The 16,460-nt window shown below is 43.7% G+C and overlaps 1 protein-coding gene across 3 annotated transcripts in view; it reads left to right on the top strand.

Moving 5' to 3' along the window:
• The window catches only part of LOC125465344 (tetratricopeptide repeat protein 16-like), a 41,046-nt gene that overhangs the window by 3,455 nt on the left and 21,131 nt on the right, over positions 1-16,460 (top strand). For 2 of the 3 annotated variants that reach the window (XM_059638360.1, XM_059638359.1), the window contains exons 2-7: positions 208-348; positions 4,970-5,151; positions 5,628-5,718; positions 6,114-6,257; positions 11,046-11,146; positions 12,721-12,850. In XM_059638360.1, the coding sequence (XP_059494343.1) occupies positions 271-348; positions 4,970-5,151; positions 5,628-5,718; positions 6,114-6,257; positions 11,046-11,146; positions 12,721-12,850 (726 nt within the window). In that variant the 5' untranslated portion in view covers positions 208-270. Of the gene's footprint in view, positions 1-207; positions 349-4,969; positions 5,540-5,627; positions 5,719-6,113; positions 6,258-11,045; positions 11,147-12,720; positions 12,851-16,460 lie in introns of those variants that run through there. The other variant, XM_059638361.1, reaches the window with a different exon arrangement.

The following is a 16,460-nucleotide window of genomic DNA, read 5'->3' as shown; positions in this document are numbered from 1 at the left end:
CAGAGCTCATTGCACCCTTTCAGTAGACTTAAGCCCACAGAGCTAGTGATTAAATCACTGACAGCTATTTCCTCTGGTGGAGAACTCCAGAACAAGGAAGTACAGTCACAACATTCAACTTGGGCCATTTAGAAATGAAATCAGGAACTTTTGGACTTTTTTTTCAAGCAACAGATCTTCATTTGTTAATTTTTTTTATTATCACAGGTTAGATTGTAGCTGATTTTTGCACATCTCTTGTCCAATAAAGGACAAGTTGCAGAACACTGAATGGAGAATAATGCAATCATGAAACAAACTGAGGAGCTAAATGAGCAGGAAGAAAATCAGTCCCAGAGTTTGATTAAGGTAAGAAAAACAAAGCTTTTAACTGTTTAGCAAATAACATTGCACTCAATAATCTATGCAATAGGATTTAAGTCAATTTGTGTGACCACATTTAGTTCCACAGGATGGTCACCTTTGAATTGCTGACATGTGTGTAACTTACTGCTGGCTGAAATTATTAACTAACCACTTCTCAAATATATTGGGTTCAACACCACTTCTGATCAACACAGCCCTATAAATCTGAGATTTTGTTCACAGCTGATGGATTGTGAATGACCTGCAAAGAGGTCTACTTAATCCAGCAACTAATCTAGAATTTATTAAAAGTTTGTGATAAAGCACACAAACTGTAAGCATCCTACTTAATTCCTCAGATTTTAGCTGTCTCACATTAGAAAGGGTACAACATAAATGCAGCAGAGTGATACCAGGGCTTAAATGATGAAATTATGGAGCGTTTAAAATAATAGAAGTATTCAGTGAGATGGATAAAACAGATTATTTCTTTTAGTGGGATAATCCAGGATGAGGGCTGCGATCTGAAAATTTGATCAAAGACATTTAGGAACGAAATCATGAAACAATTTCAAACACAAGTGATAGTGGAAGTCTAAACCTCTCAACTCCAAAAAAGTAGTGGATTCTGGATTCCACTGAAACTTTTAAGATTAAGCCCAATGGTGGGTGTATCCAGAACCAGCGGCCACGGTATGAGATTTTGGGGTAGATGATTTAGGATGGAGATGAGGAGATATTTCATCACCCAAAGAGTGATGAGCCTATGGAATTCATTACTACAGGAAGTAGTTGATGCCAAAGCACTGAATATTTTCAAGCGGTGACTAGATATAGCACTCGGGGTCATTGGGATCAAAGTTTATGGAGAGAAAGCAAGATTGGGCTGCTGACTTGGGTGATCAGCCATGATTGTGAAGAAAGTCAGAGCACACTTGAAGGGCCGAATGGCCTCTTCCTGCTCCTATCTCCTATGTTTCTAAGATCGATAGATATTTCTTCTGTAAGTGTATATGAATATAGTATTATGAATTACATATTAGCTATCAATCAAAGACAGATAAATTAAATCAAGGTTTCCAAAGGTGTTTACTTTTGTGAAGCTATGCTGAAGTTTTTGACTTTGCTGACAGGCTAGACCTGTTTACGCTAGAATTTAGAAGGGTTAAGAGGCAGCTTGATTGAAGTATATAAGATCCTGCGGGGTCTTGACAGGGTGCATGTAGAAAAGATGTTTCTTCTTGTGGGAGATTCTAGAGCCAGGAGTTACTGTTTTAAGATAAGTGGTTGACCATTTAAAACAGATGTGAAAAGATCATGAGTTTTTGCAATGCTCTTCCTCAAAAGAAGGTGGAAGCAGAGGCTTGAATAGTTTTAAGGTAGAGGTAGATAGATTCTTGATAAGCAAGTGGAGTGAAAGGTTATTGGGAGTAGATGGGAATGTGGAGTAATCAAGTTATCCATGATCTCATTGAAAGAGTAAGCTTGAGAGGCCGAACAGCCTACTCCAGCTCCTAATTCTGGTATTTGTTATGCACTACTTGTTGACCTGAGGCAGTGTATAACTTGCATTCACCAATGCGTTCTCAAATAACTGCAAGGAAACCTTAACACCAGTCACTTTCATTTGTTTCTTGTCTCATGAAGCAAAAGACATTGCAGCTAGCAACAAGGTAATGTTCTGAGTGTGCCAACTGCCTTCTGTTCTGTCGCTAATGTACCATTTTCACCTGAGTTTGGTCAATGAGTTCTTTGGCAGTATTGCAATCTATGTATGTGTTTTGACTTCTTCATAGTCATATTTTTCAACTGGAAAGAGATGAGGAGTAGGAGACTTTGCTGATTCTATCTTTTGCCTTTCCTCACCTACAGAAATCAAAATTAGTTGTAATAGTCATTTTGATGAATAAAGTATTATTGGAAAACAAGTTTTTTTACAGTCAGAGATTGCACAGAGGGATGTGATACTGTGTAGAATCCCTCGGACTGTAAGGTTGATGTGGAATGTACACTGTAAATATCAAGAGTATTGTAATTGTATGCAACGTCTCGAGTGCAACATGTTGCAGGAAAAATTTGAGTTTTATTGCGATTTCTGTAATATTCAATTTGAAATGTTTTAGAATGTATTTTTGGAAATCAGTTACTATCTGGGCTGAGATCAGGTAGCTCAGCAAAGATGAGTAATGAGTCCTGAGATTTCCCTGATCTTGTATGCTTTAGCAGCATTCAACACAATAAGCAGTTGTTGGTGAGCACTTGACTCATGTTTCAGCAAGTGCACTGCACTGGATAGAACACTGGAGATCAAGCCCCACTACTCCCACAGTCATCACAAAACTAAATACTTTATAAAATACATGACATTTCCCAATTACTTGTCTTTTAGACCCTGGTTGACAAAATGCAAATGCTGGGTTCCTGTATTTAACAATGATTACCAATCAATACAAACAAATAGATTCTAGACACAATAAACAATTATATCACCAGATAACTCTACTATTTAAAATTCTAACCTTCTTAGAAAACTTTCCCTGCGTACACATACCTATAGACGTACAGAGGGAGAGATTGAAAGAAAAGCATATGTGCCATGGGTGGGAGAAAAGACTGGGAAGGCCATGAAATGGCCGCTGTCCACCATGTTTACTGAGATAATAAAATGTGAGGCTGGATGAACACAGCAGGCCAAGCAGCATCTCAGGAGCACAAAAGCTGACGTTTCGGGCCTAGACCCTTCATCAGAGAGGGGGATGGGGGGAGGGAACTGGAATAAATAGGGAGAGAGGGGGAGGCGGACCGAAGATGGAGAGTAAAGAAGATAGGTGGAGAGGGTGTAGGTGGGGAGGTAGGGAGGGGATAGGTCAGTCCAGGGAAGACGGACAGGTCAAGGAGGTGGGATGAGGTTAGTAGGTAGCTGGGGGTGCGGCTTGGGGTGGGAGGAAGGGATGGGTGAGAGGAAGAACCGGTTAGGGAGGCAGAGACAGGTTGGACTGGTTTTGGGATGCAGTGGGTGGGGGGGAAGAGCTGGGCTGGTTGTGTGGTGCAGTGGGGGGAGGGGATGAACTGGGCTGGTTTAGGGATGCAGTGGGGGAAGGGGAGATTTTGAAACTGGTGAAGTCCACATTGATACCATATGGCTGCAGGGTTCCCAGGCGGAATATGAGTTGCTGTTCCTGCAACCTTCGGGTGGCATCATTGTGGCAGTGCAGGAGGCCCATGACGGACATGTCATCAAGAGAATGGGAGGGGGAGTGGAAATGGTTTGCGACTGGGAGGTGCAGTTGCAAACCATTTCCACTCCCCCTCCCATTCTCTTGATGACATGTCCGTCATGGGCCTCCTGCACTGCCACAATGATGCCACCCGAAGGTTGCAGGAACAGCAACTCATATTCCGCCTGGGAACCCTGCAGCCATATGGTATCAATGTGGACTTCACCAGTTTCAAAATCTCCCCTTCCCCCACTGCATCCCTAAACCAGCCCAGTTCATCCCCTCCCCCCACTGCACCACACAACCAGCCCAGCTCTTCCCCCCCACCCACTGCATCCCAAAACCAGTCCAACCTGTCTCTGCCTCCCTAACCGGTTCTTCCTCTCACCCATCCCTTCCTCCCACCCCAAGCCGCACCCCCAGCTACCTACTAACCTCATCCCACCTCCTTGACCTGTCCGTCTTCCCTGGACTGACCTATCCCCTCCCTACCTCCCCACCTACACCCTCTCCACCTATCTTCTTTACTCTCCATCTTCGGTCCGCCTCCCCCTCTCTCCCTATTTATTCCAGTTCCCTCCCCCCATCCCCCTCTCTGATGAAGGGTCTAGGCCCGAAACGTCAGCTTTTGTGCTCCTGAGATGCTGCTTGGCCTGCTGTGTTCATCCAGCCTCACATTTTATTATCTTGGAATCTCCAGCATCTGCAGTTCCCATTATCTCTGATACTATGTTTACTGAGATGCTGCTTTTGCCTTGTTAGGACCTGCTGCTTCTCAACCTTCCTTCTCCAGTTAGTTTCACTTGCTTTCAGGAGACATAGAATGACTGGTTCACACATGAAGACTTTGACTTATTGGTTTAGAGCCACAGCTTACAGCAACTGATGAGAGGAAATAAGTTGGCTTTCTTCAGGCCTAGGGTGTGTTTACAGCAAAGAGGACAGCTCCTTCCCTTACAGAGGTCCAATGACTTCTGATCCAAACATTGACACTCTAAAGTTGTTCTGATACCTAGGAACCATTCACATGGCAGAGGGTCTTGTCATTGATAATGAGTCAGCATTCCCTAACCCAATTTGCTAGTTGTTACCAGCCAAATTTCTCTCTGTATTTGAGTTGCCTTCAGCTCATCTGCAACTAGACTTTCCCACAGCACTTAGAATGAACTCCAGGTAACTTGCTTTTAAAACGTGGTTTTCATATCTCTTGACTTTTATTCAAGCAGTCCATTTCAAATTTCAGCCCACAATCACAAATACAAAATAAAAAGAAATATTGCAGTCTTCAAACTTAATACCCCATCACTTGTTTCAATTCCCAAAGATTGGTACAGTCGTACCTGTTCAACATTCTATTAACTGGACTGGCCCAACTCTCTTGACAGTGAAATGTTTTTGTTCCGCAGGCTGATGATTTAATGCCAGAAATTGGTGTGTTTCCCACAGCTTTATCTGAGGAACAACTGGAAGCAGCTACAGAGAAAGCCCGACAAAATTTCTTTGGATCCAGTGGGATTTTTAATCTGGATGGTATTGTTATGAAAAATGATACAGTTTCAGTCATAATAAATGATCGGGCTAAAGAACAGTGAGTATAATAATGACCATGGCCATCTCTAATGAAAGCTTTAAAGAGGTTTATAAGGAATGACTTTTTCATTTCCGAGGAAGAGTCATAATAGACTTGAAACTGTAACGTGTTTGTCTCTTCACAGATGCTGCCACTGATGAGTTTGTCAAGCATTCTCTACTTTATTACTTTTTGTACATTTCTCTGCTTTGAAGATTTAATAACCAAAAGTTACTGCAGGAAATGGCTCTCTTAAAGGAAATTCATATAATTGAAAAAAATTAACATCTGAGCTGAGGTCAGATCATCCATCAAAGATTAGTAATCAACCCTGAGATTCCCTGACCCAGTGGGTTGGATATTTTGACAGCCTGAAAGACACCAGGAGAATAAAAAGTTTTTTTTTGTAAGTGGTGAGCAGTGGACAGTTGAGCTGAATGTATAAGATCATATTGATTAGATATCCATTTAACAAATATATTTTGTATTTACAGCTGGGTGAAAGGAAATCGTTTTCTTCAGATTGGGAAACTGGAGGAAGCTGTGTTTTCATTTAATAAAGCAATTGCTCTAAACCCTCAGATGGTAAGAATATTTTGGGAGCAGGGAGAGGGAGTAGGAATCCCATCTGAGGCAATGGGGATGTTGATCCAAGTGGCTCTTTGATCCAGTGTATGAAAATAATAGCAGATAATGCAGTTCAATAATGAGAAGAAACCTATTTTTATTTGCTGTAGAGTACCATAAATAACAAACTCCTAGAAAGAAAACAGTTGAAATTGGGTAGCATAGTTCCTTAGAGAGGACTAGAATTTGATTGAATTTTTTTGACAAATTCCATTAGATGTACCAGCACATATTGGTTCTATAAATAAAGATTACTTAAAAGCATAATTGAAAACATCTATCATGAGCCAAATGCAATGCTACTTATTATTTGTATCTTGGAATATGATTTTTAAATCTCTTGCTCAATGCAGAAAGATTTTTATTTGGGAAGGGCTGAGGCATATCTCCAGATTGGAGATTTCCAGTCTTGTATTGTCAACTACAGAATGGCCAGTTCTTTGGATCCCTCAGATGAAGAATTGCGATCACAGATAGCACTCACCTTGTACATCCAGGTACGCCCATCCATCTTTATTTTTGTTTATTTTGTTTAGCGTTCTCATTCAAATTTTGTTTTAATCCTACCTGTTCGCAGCTTCAGTAAAGCACTCAGTAGAAACATCTTTACTCAGAGATTACGCATATTTATTTAGACTGTGGAACTCACTACCATATGGAATAGTTGAGGCAAATACATAAGAATACAGTACATCGATGACAAAGAAATAGCGTGGCATAGTGGCTCAGTGGTTAGCACTGCTGCCTCACAGTGCCAGGGACCTGGGTTCAATTCCAACCTTGCGTGACTGTCTGTGTGGAGTTTGAACATTCTGTCTGTGTATGCGTGGGTCCCCTCAAGGTGCTCCAGTTTCCTCCCACAGCCCAAAGAGATATGCAGGCTAGTTGGATTGGCCATGCTAAATCACCCATAGTGTTCAGGGATGTGTAGATTAGGTGGGTTACAGGAGGATGGGTCTGGGCGGAATGTTGTGAGGGTCAGTGTGGACTAGTTGGGCTGAAGGCCTGTTTCCACACTTCGAGAGACTCTATGATCTATTCTATGAAATGGAAACATTAAATGAAGTTAGGTGGGAGATGACACATATGGAGCATAGACTAGATGCTCAGAATGCCCTGCTCTATAACTTTAATACATGGAAAGCCAATTTTTAATTTTTTAAGTTTTCAAATTAGTTTATTCTTTGAAGCTGTGTCAAATGTCTCTGTACAGGGTATAAATTATGTATTGAAATGAAATATCCAAATTGTTAAGACAAGGCGAGGAACAGGGAGTGGGCGCAGCTTAACACGTGGCTGCGCAGCTGGTGTAGGAGGGAGGGCTTCAGATATGTAGATAATTGGGATGCCTTCTGGGGAAGGTGGGACCTGTACAAGAAGGACGGGTTGCATCTGAACTGGAAGGGGACCAATGTCCTGGGTGGAAGGTTTGCTCGAGTAGTTCGAGAGGTTTAAACTAGTATGGCAGGGGGTTGGGAACCTGAGCTGTATACCGGAGGTGAGAGTTGATGCAGGTGAGGCAGTAGCAAGAGGTAGACCAGCTAGTGGGAAGGAACCAAGGGATCAGTTAAAGTGTGTTTGCTTTAATGCAAGGAGTATCAGGAATAAAAGTGATGAACTTAGAGCATGGATCAGTACCTGGTGCTATGATGTTGTGGCCATAACAGAGACATGGGTTTCTCATGGGCAGGAATGGTTGCTGGATGTTCCAGGGTTTAGAGCATTTAAAAAGAATAGGGAAGGGGGGGAAAAAGAAGAGTGGGTGTAGCACTACTAATCAGAGAGGGTATCACAGCTACAGAAGCTTCCTTTGTCGAGGAAGATCTGCCTACTGAGTCAGTACGGGTGGAAATTAGGAACAGCAAGGGAGTAGTCACCTCGTTAGGGGTTTACTACAGGCCCCCCAATAGCAGCAGGGAGATTGAAGAAAGCATAGGTCGGCAGATTTTTGGAAAAGTGCGGACGTAGTAGGGTTGTTGTAATGGGTGACTTTAACTTTCCTAATGTTGATTGGAACCTCCTTTGAGCAGAAGATTTGAATGGAGCTGTTTTTGTAAGGTGTGTTCAGGAGGGTTTCCTAACGCAGTATGTTGACAGGCCGACGAGGGGAGAGGCCATTCTAGAATTGGTGCTCGGAAACGAGCCGGGGCAGGTATCAGATCTTGTGGTGGGAGAGCATTTTGGTGATAGTGACCATAACTGCCTCACATTCTACATAGCTATGGAGAAGGAGAGGATTAGGCAAAATGGGAGGATATTTAATTGGGGAAGAGGAAACTATGACGCGATTAGACATGAGTTAGGAAGCATGGACTGGGAGCAATTGTTCCACGGTATGGGAACTATAGACATGTGGAGACTGTTTAAGGAACAGTTGTTGCGAGTGATGAGTAAATATGTCCCTCTGAGATAGGCAAGAAGGGGTAAGATAAAGGAACCTTGGAAGACGAGAGCGGTGGAGCTTCTTGTTGAAAGGAAGAAGGTAGCTTACATAAGGTGGAGGAAGCTAGGGTCAAGTTCAGCTAGAGAGGATTACACGCAGGCAAGGAAGGAGCTCAAAAATGGTCTGAGGAGAGCCAGGAGGGGGCACGAGAAAGGCTTGGCAGAACGAATTAGGGAAAACACAAAGGCATTTTACACTTATGTGAGGAATAAGAGAATGGTCAAAGAAAGAGTAGGGCCGATCAGGGATAGCATAGGGAACTTGTGTGTGGAGTCTGAGAAGGTAGGGGAAGACCTAAATGAGTTTTTTGCTTCTGTCTTTACGAAAGAAACGAACTTTGTAGTGAATGAAACCTTTGAAGAGCAGGTGTGCATGCTGGAATGGATAGAGATAGAGGAAGCTGATGTGCTGAAAATTTTGTCAAACATTAAGATTGACAAGTCGCCAGGCCCGGACCAGATTTGTCCTCGGCTGCTTTGGGAAGCGAGAAATGCAATTGCTTCGCCACTTGCGAGGATCTTTGCATCCTCGCTCTCCACTGGAGTCGTACCTGAGGACTGGAGAGAGGCAAAAGTAATTCCTCTCTTCAAGAAAGGAAATAGAGAAATCCCCGGCAATTACAGACCAGTAAGTCTCACAGCTGTTGTCTGCAAGGTGTTGGATAGGATTTATGACCATCTGGAAGAGCATGGCTTGATCAAATGCAGTCAACACGGCTTTGAGAGGGGCAGGTCATGCCTCACAAACCTTATTGAGTTCTTTGAGGATGTGACTAGAAAAGTTGATGAGGGTCGAGCTGTGGATGTGGTGTATATGGACTTCAATAAGGCATTTGATAAGGTTCCCCATGGTAGGCTCATTCAGAAGGTCAGGAGGAATGGGATACAGGGGAACTTAGCTGCCTGGATACAGAATTGGCTGGCCAACAGAAGACAGCGAGTGGTAGTAGAAGGAAAATATTCTGCCTGGAAGTCAGTGGTGAGTGGTGTTCCACAGGGCTCTGTCCTTGGGCCTCTACTGTTTGTAAATTTTATTAATGACTTGGATGAGGGGATTGTAGGATGGGTCAGCAAGTTTGCAGACGACACAAAGGTCGGAGGTGTCGTTGACAGTGTAGAGGGCTGTTGTAGGCTGCAGCGGGACATTGACAGGATGCAGAGATGGGCTGAGAGGTGGCAGATGGAGTTCAACCTGGATAAATGCGAGGTGATGCATTTTGGAAGGTTGAATTTGAAAGCTGAGTACAGGATTAAGGATAGGATTCTTGGCAGTGTGGAGGAACAGAGGGATCTTGGTGTGCAGATACATAGATCCCTTAAAATGGCCACCCAACTGGACAGGGTTGTTAAGAAAGCATATGGTGTTTTGGCTTTCATTAACAGGGGGATTGAGTTTAAGAGTCGTGAGATCTTGTTGCAGCTCTATAAAACTTTGGTTAGACCGCACTTGGAATACTGCGTCCAGTTCTGGGCGCCCTATTATAGGAAAGATGTGGATGCTTTGGAGAGGGTTCAGAGGAGGTTTACCAGGATGCTGCCTGGACTGGAGGGCTTATCTTATGAAGAGAGGTTGACTGAGCTCGGTCTCTTTTCATTGGAGAAAAGGAGGAGGAGAGGGGACCTAATTGAGGTATACAAGATAATGAGAGGCATAGGTAGAGTTGATAGCCAGAGACTATTTCCCAGGGCAGAAATGGCTAGCACGAGGGGTCATAGTTTTAAGCTGGTTGGAGGAAAGTATAGAGGGGATGTCAGAGGTGGGTTCTTTACACAGAGAGTTGTGAGAGCATGGAATGCGTTGCCAGCAGCAGTTGTGGAAGTGAGGTCATTGGGGACATTTAAGAGACTGCTGGACATGTATATGGTCACAGAAATTTGAGGGTGCATACATGAGGATCAATGGTCGGCACAACATTGTGGGCTGAAGGGCCTGTTCTGTGCTGTACTGTTCTATGTTCTATGTTCTAATATTTCTTTAGCAGATGGGATTGTAGTACAGGTCGGGAGTTGGTTAGCTCAGTTGTCTGGATGGTAGATTTGCTCTGCAGAATGATCCCAACAGCACAGGCTCAAATACTGAACAAAAGGCCACTGGACTCAAAACTCTAACCGTGCTTTCTCTCCAAAAGTGCTGCCAGACCTGCTGAGTTTCTTCAGCAATTTCTGTTTTTGTTTCAATTCCCACACCGGCTGAGGTCACCACGAAACTCCTGTCTTCTTGACTTCACCCCTTGCCACAAGCTGCCTCCCTGTAATCACAGAGAAAGCCCTTTTGTCCTCTGGGGCTTCGGCAACTACCAGGGCACAGGGGATGATGATGGAGTGGTAATGTTGCTGGGCTAGTAATCCAGTGAACGGGGCATCTTGCCTTGGGGACATGGGTTCAAATTCCACCGTGGAAGCTGGTGAAATTTGAATTCAGATAATAAAATCTGTAATGTTAAGCTCATATCAGTGATGGTAACCATGACTGTAAACATGGTTGAACATCTACTTGGTTTAATATTATCCTTTGAGGATATAACCTCCTATCATGACTCTGTCTGAGCTACATGTGACAGAAATGGTTGACTCTTAACTGGACATGGAAGCCTGTCAGGTCAGGGATAATTTGGGATGGGCAATAGATGGAAGAATAAAGAAAAAATATTATTCACTTTATCTTGCTGTTATTATTGTGAACATAGCAGTTAGACAAAGATATGAGCTGTACCATCCATGGTCTAGAAGAAGTAAATATGAAACTAGATTTAGGACTTTCTATCTATTTTATTGTATGACGTTTACTCTTGCAATTTTGTTTTAATAGCAGTACCAAATTCTGATTGTATTTTTTACTGCAGGGTCAAAGTCTTTTTGAAATGAAGTTATACATGGATGCCTTAGAGGTTTTTGTGCAAGCTTCAGAGATGCAACTTGAAAATCTTCATTACCACATGCGAAGGTGATTCATCATCTGTATTCTCCTCCACCAATCATACCTAAGGTGTCCTTACTTCATTGCAAGCTGGCAATGTGTCCAAATCTAAGATACTACCGTTGTTGTTTGGGCATGGCATAAAAACTGACCATCTTAATGTCTTCAATCGGCATAAAGCTCTCACAGTGAATTGCTTTATGTGTCACGGGTTTAGATACCGCAGTGTTAATAAGTACGAAGCATGTCATGACCTTTTGACATATTGAGAAAACTATTGTTTCATATTTTGGTAGAATAGTTAATCGCATGGAGTAATGTGATGTTTGTTGGGGCTCTGTAAATGAAGGAGTGACATTTTACCTTCCGAACAGATGAGAATTGTAATAATTTGCTTGCCACTTTAGATACTTTAAAGAAACTTTGCAGCCAGATATATGTTGCAGTACATAAATACCTTGAAAACAGAGCATAGCCTCGACATGTGATTTTACAGTGAGTTTTAGAAATAATAATATTGGGTTTTCAGCAGTATTAACAATTTTCAGAACCACCACCTGATTTCTCTTAGCTCTCTTCCCTGGTGGAAAGGATATCTCAATGCCTAACCTTAAATTCAATGATCTATCTATCAATGATTTATTCCGAACGTCAAATCTGACCTGGTCTTCAGAAAAATAAATAATCGCTATGTGAGACCATACAGTTTAGCATAAAGCAGGGCCAGGAGATTATCTCTGAGTCTGGAAAGTGCGTGTGTGTGTGTGAATATGTATGTATGAATGAGAGTGCATGGAGGGGGAAGTGGGATGGGGGTTTGAGTAGATGCACATCACAGTATTCATAAAGGGTGGTTGGCTGCAAGGCAGGTTGAACGGCTGGTTGTTGTGTGGCATGGAGGTAGGACTGATGGCCTTATTTAAATACATCACAGGAGTCATTTATGTCACTACCCGTCTAACACAAAGGAAGGATGCACCGAGAATTCAGGAGCATAGGCGGAAGCCCCTCACTTGGGGCAGGGCTGCTCCTCGAATTCTAGATGCCGACCTTCATGCTGAGATACAGTTCCATAAGACCATAAGACATAGGAGTGGAAGTAAGGCCATTCGGCCCATCAAGTCCACTCTGCCATTTAAATCATGGCTGATGGGCATTTCAACACCACTTCCCTGCACTCTCCCCGTAGCCCTTGATTCCTTTTGAGATCAAGAATTCGTCAATCTCTGCCTTGAAGGCATCCAACGCCCCAGCCTCCACTGCACTCTGCGGCAATGAATTCCACAAGCCCACCACTCTCTGGCTGTAGAAATGTTGTCTCATTTCAGTTTTAAATTTACCCCCTCTAATTCTAAGGCTGTGCCCACGGGTCCTAGTCTCCCCGCCTAACAGAAACAACTTCCTAGCGTCCACCCCTTCTAAACTAAACCATTCCAATTTCTCATTCAAGCAACTGCTGCTCGCTTGTAAGTCTGAACCGTAGGGACAAGCTGTTTATTTGTGGGAATATCACACGGGGGGTTTGTGTGGTCATCCATTTGAAACCCAAACATGTAGAATGTCAGTGAACAGAGTAAAACATTATCTCCTTTGTTTCCCAGTGTTGAGGTCTTGATTGCATTAGGACGACTTGAAGATGCTCTTCAATTGGTCAATGAACAACTTGAGAATTTAAAGTCCAATCCCGAGCTCTATATTCTTCGCGCGAGGCTGCATGATCACTTTTCCCAAGTAAGTGTAGTGCGCTACATTTTAATGTTTAATTTCATTAGTCTCGGGGTCCTTTTATGTTTCTTGCCTTTACCTCCCTGCAAAAAGTAGTTACAGAAGGTGACTTGGGGTTTGTTACAATGAGTGCAGCTTTGCATTAAAAATTACAACCAAAACAATCATTTGTGTGGACAAGAGGTAGTAGGGACTGCAGATGCTGGAGAATCTGAGATAACAATGTGTGAAGCTGGATGTACACAGCAGGCCAAGCAGCATCTCAGGAGCAGGAAGGCTGACGTTTCGTGCCTAGACCTTTCTTCAGAAATGGCGGCGGGGGCGTTCTGAAATAAATAGGGAGAGAGGGGAGGCGGAAGAAGATGGATAGGGGAGAAGATAGTTGGAGAGGAGACAGGCACGCCAAAGAGACAGGGATGGAGCCAGTAAAGGTGAGTGTAAGTGGGGAGTTAGGGAGGTTAGGTTTGTTAGGTTCGGCCACATTTGGAGTACAGTGTACAGTTCTGGTCGCCACGTTACCAAAAGGATGTGGATGCTTTCGAGAGGGTGCAGAGGAGGTTCACCAGGATGTTGCCTGGTATGGAAGATGCTATAGCTCTGAAGAGAGGTTGAGTAGATTAGGATTATTTTCATTAGAAAGACGGAGATTGAGGGGGGACCTGATTGAGGTCTACAAAATCATGAGGGGTACAGACAGGGTGGATAGCAAGAAGCTTTTTACCAGAGTGGGGGACTCAAAGTGAGAGGAGGAAAGTTTAAGGGAGATATGTGTGGAAAGTTCTTTACACAGAGGGTGGTGGGTGCCTGGAACGCGTTGCCAGTGGAGGTGGTAGACGCAGACACGTTAGCGTCTTTTAAGATATATTTGGACAGGTACATGGATGGGCAGGGAGCAAATTGACACAGACCCTTGGAAAATAGATGACAGGTTAGACAGAGGATCTTGATCGGCGCAGGCTTGGAGGGCCGAAGGGCCTGTTCCTGTGCTGAAATTTTCTTTGTTCTTTGAGATAAGTCAGCCCAAGGAGGACGGACATGTCAAGGGGGCAGGATGAGGTTAGAAGTTGGAGATGGGGGGGTGGGCCTTGAGGTGGGAGGAGGGGATAGGTAGAAGGAAGGACAGGTTAGGGAGGCGGGGACAAGCTGGGCTGGTTTTGGGATGCGGTAGCGGGAGGGGAGATTTTGAAGCTTGTAAAATCCACATTGAAACCATTGGGCTGCAGGGTTCCCAAGCAGAATATGAATTGCTGTTCCTGCAACCTTTGGATGGCATTGTTGTGGCACTGCAGGTGGGCCATGTCGTCTGAGGAATGGGAGGAGGAGTTGAAATGGTTCGCAACTGGGAGGTGCAGTTGTTTAGTGTGAACCGAGCAAGCTGGGCTCTACTTTGCAGAACACCCTCACAACACCGGAGGTTGCAGGAACAGCACTTCATATTCCGTTTGGGAACCCTGCAGCCCAACAGTATAAATGTGGACTTCACAAGCTTCAAAATCTCCCCTCCCCCTACCGCATCCCAAAACCAGCCCAGCTCGTCCCCACCTCCCTAATCTGTCCTTCCTCCCACCTATCCCCTCCTCCTACCTCAAGCCCCACCCCCATCTCCTACCTACTAGCCTCATCCCGTCCCCTTGGCCTGTCCGTCCTCCATGGACTGACTCATCCCCTCCCTACCTCCCCACCTACATTCACCTTTACTGGCTGCATCCCCGCCTCTTTGACCTGTCTGTCCCCTCTCCCTCTGTCTTCTCCTCTATCCATCTTCTATCTGCCTCCCCCTCTCTCCCTATTTATTTGCGTGGACAATCTTTTTTTAAGTTTGTATGTTCTATTTTGTTCTATACAAAGTTCAATGCATAATGAGCAAATTTAAACAGGAGGGAAGCAGAAAGTGACTGTAGGTTTTAGAATAAACAGTTAAAATCAAATCATATAGAATCATGGAATGCTACATGACAGAAGGACATTTGGTCCATCATGTCTTTGCTGGCTCTTTTAAAGAACTGTTAATCCCCCACTCTTCTTTATATTTGTGCAATGTTTTCTCCTTTAATTAATTATCCAATTCCATTTTGAAGGCTACTATTGACTCTGTATCCATCATAGACTCAGGCACTGCATTCCAGATCCTAGTCACTCATTACACTTTGTTCTCATGTTGCGATTGGTCCTTTTATCAATCACCTTAAATCTCTGTGGCCTGGTTATCATCTTATTCCTGATTTGTGATGATGCTAAAATGGAGGCCAGAATTTCAAGTGGCCTATTAAGGACCACTTCCTGCCACTACCAGCATATTTATGGAGACTGGGAGGTGTAATCTTCCCCTGCTGAATGGGCAGTGAAGCAGATCCATCTTGGCAGCCTCCCAGTGAACCCCCTCTTTATGAGTCACTCCATAGCTAAGGGAGGGGGGACAACAGGGGCAACAGATGCCCTCAGCAACATCTCCCCAACCCCATCCCCCGCTTCCCTATGGAATCCATGTTATAGGAGCGATTGGATTATACTGGAGAAGATGCAGAGGAGGTTTACCAGGATGTTGGCTGGGCTGGAGAGCTGCAGTTATGATTAGAGATTGGATAGTCTGGGGTTGTTTTCCTTAGAGTAGAGGAGGCAAATAGCAGACATGATTGAGATGTATAAAATTACAAGGAGCATTGAAAGGATAGAAGGGTAAACACTTTTCCCCTTGTTAGAAGGATCAATAGCCTGGGCTGTATGTTTAAGATAAGGGGCAGAGAGTTTAAAGAGAATGTGAGGCTGGTGGGAATCTGGAACTCATTGCCTGTGCACATGGTAAACCCTGATAACATTTAAGAAGTATTCAGATGTGCCCTTATGATGCCAAAGCATACGAGGTTATGGGCCACGTGTTAGGAAATGGGCTCAGAATCACCAAGTTATTGTTTTTGACTGATGCAGACTTAATGGATCGAAGCCCCTTTTTGGGTGCCGTAGATTTCTACAACTCCACAAACTTGGCTGGAGGCCATGAGATGTTGTTTTGTAAGAAGGGACACCTCTAGGCCTCTGACCAGCAGTCCTAAATCACAGCGTTTCAGATGCATGCTTTATTGTGACACAGACCATTGGGAGGAGAGGGGAATGTCCACTTCCACACCCACAAGTTAGTCTTGGCTGCATTGCTGAGGTGACAGAGCTAACAAGCACCTCACAGTTACCACCAGATAAAATGGAGGTAATCAGAGAAATATTGTGCTTGAGCGTTCCTCGACAAGAATACATCCTGCCAGCAGGTCATTTGCTTAGCTTCCCAGCAACCAATACAAATGGGCAGAGAAAAATCACAGTGGAGAAAGTAAAAGATTCTCTTTAATCTTGCCATAAAAATGGAGGGAGAGCAATGAACTATTGGATAGCTTCCTTTGTAATATCTAGGATGCAACAACTTCACATTAACAATAAAAGGGGCAAAATTATTTTGAACATTTTTATACAGACAGAACGTCAAGTAGGAAAAGTGGTGTCTCACAAGGATAATACTGTCTTAAACTCCTTGAACCACACTTCTTACTTGCTTTTAGAATGTTTTCTTCTTGACTTTCAAAATTTAGTAGCATTAGCAAATTGATGAGAAGGTGCAAATATAGAA

The sequence above is a fragment of the Stegostoma tigrinum genome, chromosome 29 (assembly GCF_030684315.1).
Source record: "Stegostoma tigrinum isolate sSteTig4 chromosome 29, sSteTig4.hap1, whole genome shotgun sequence".
NCBI classification, from domain to species: Eukaryota; Metazoa; Chordata; class Chondrichthyes; order Orectolobiformes; family Stegostomatidae; genus Stegostoma; species Stegostoma tigrinum.
The sequence above is the reverse complement of the archived record's forward strand: the minus strand, read 5'-3'. Positions and strand labels throughout refer to the sequence as shown.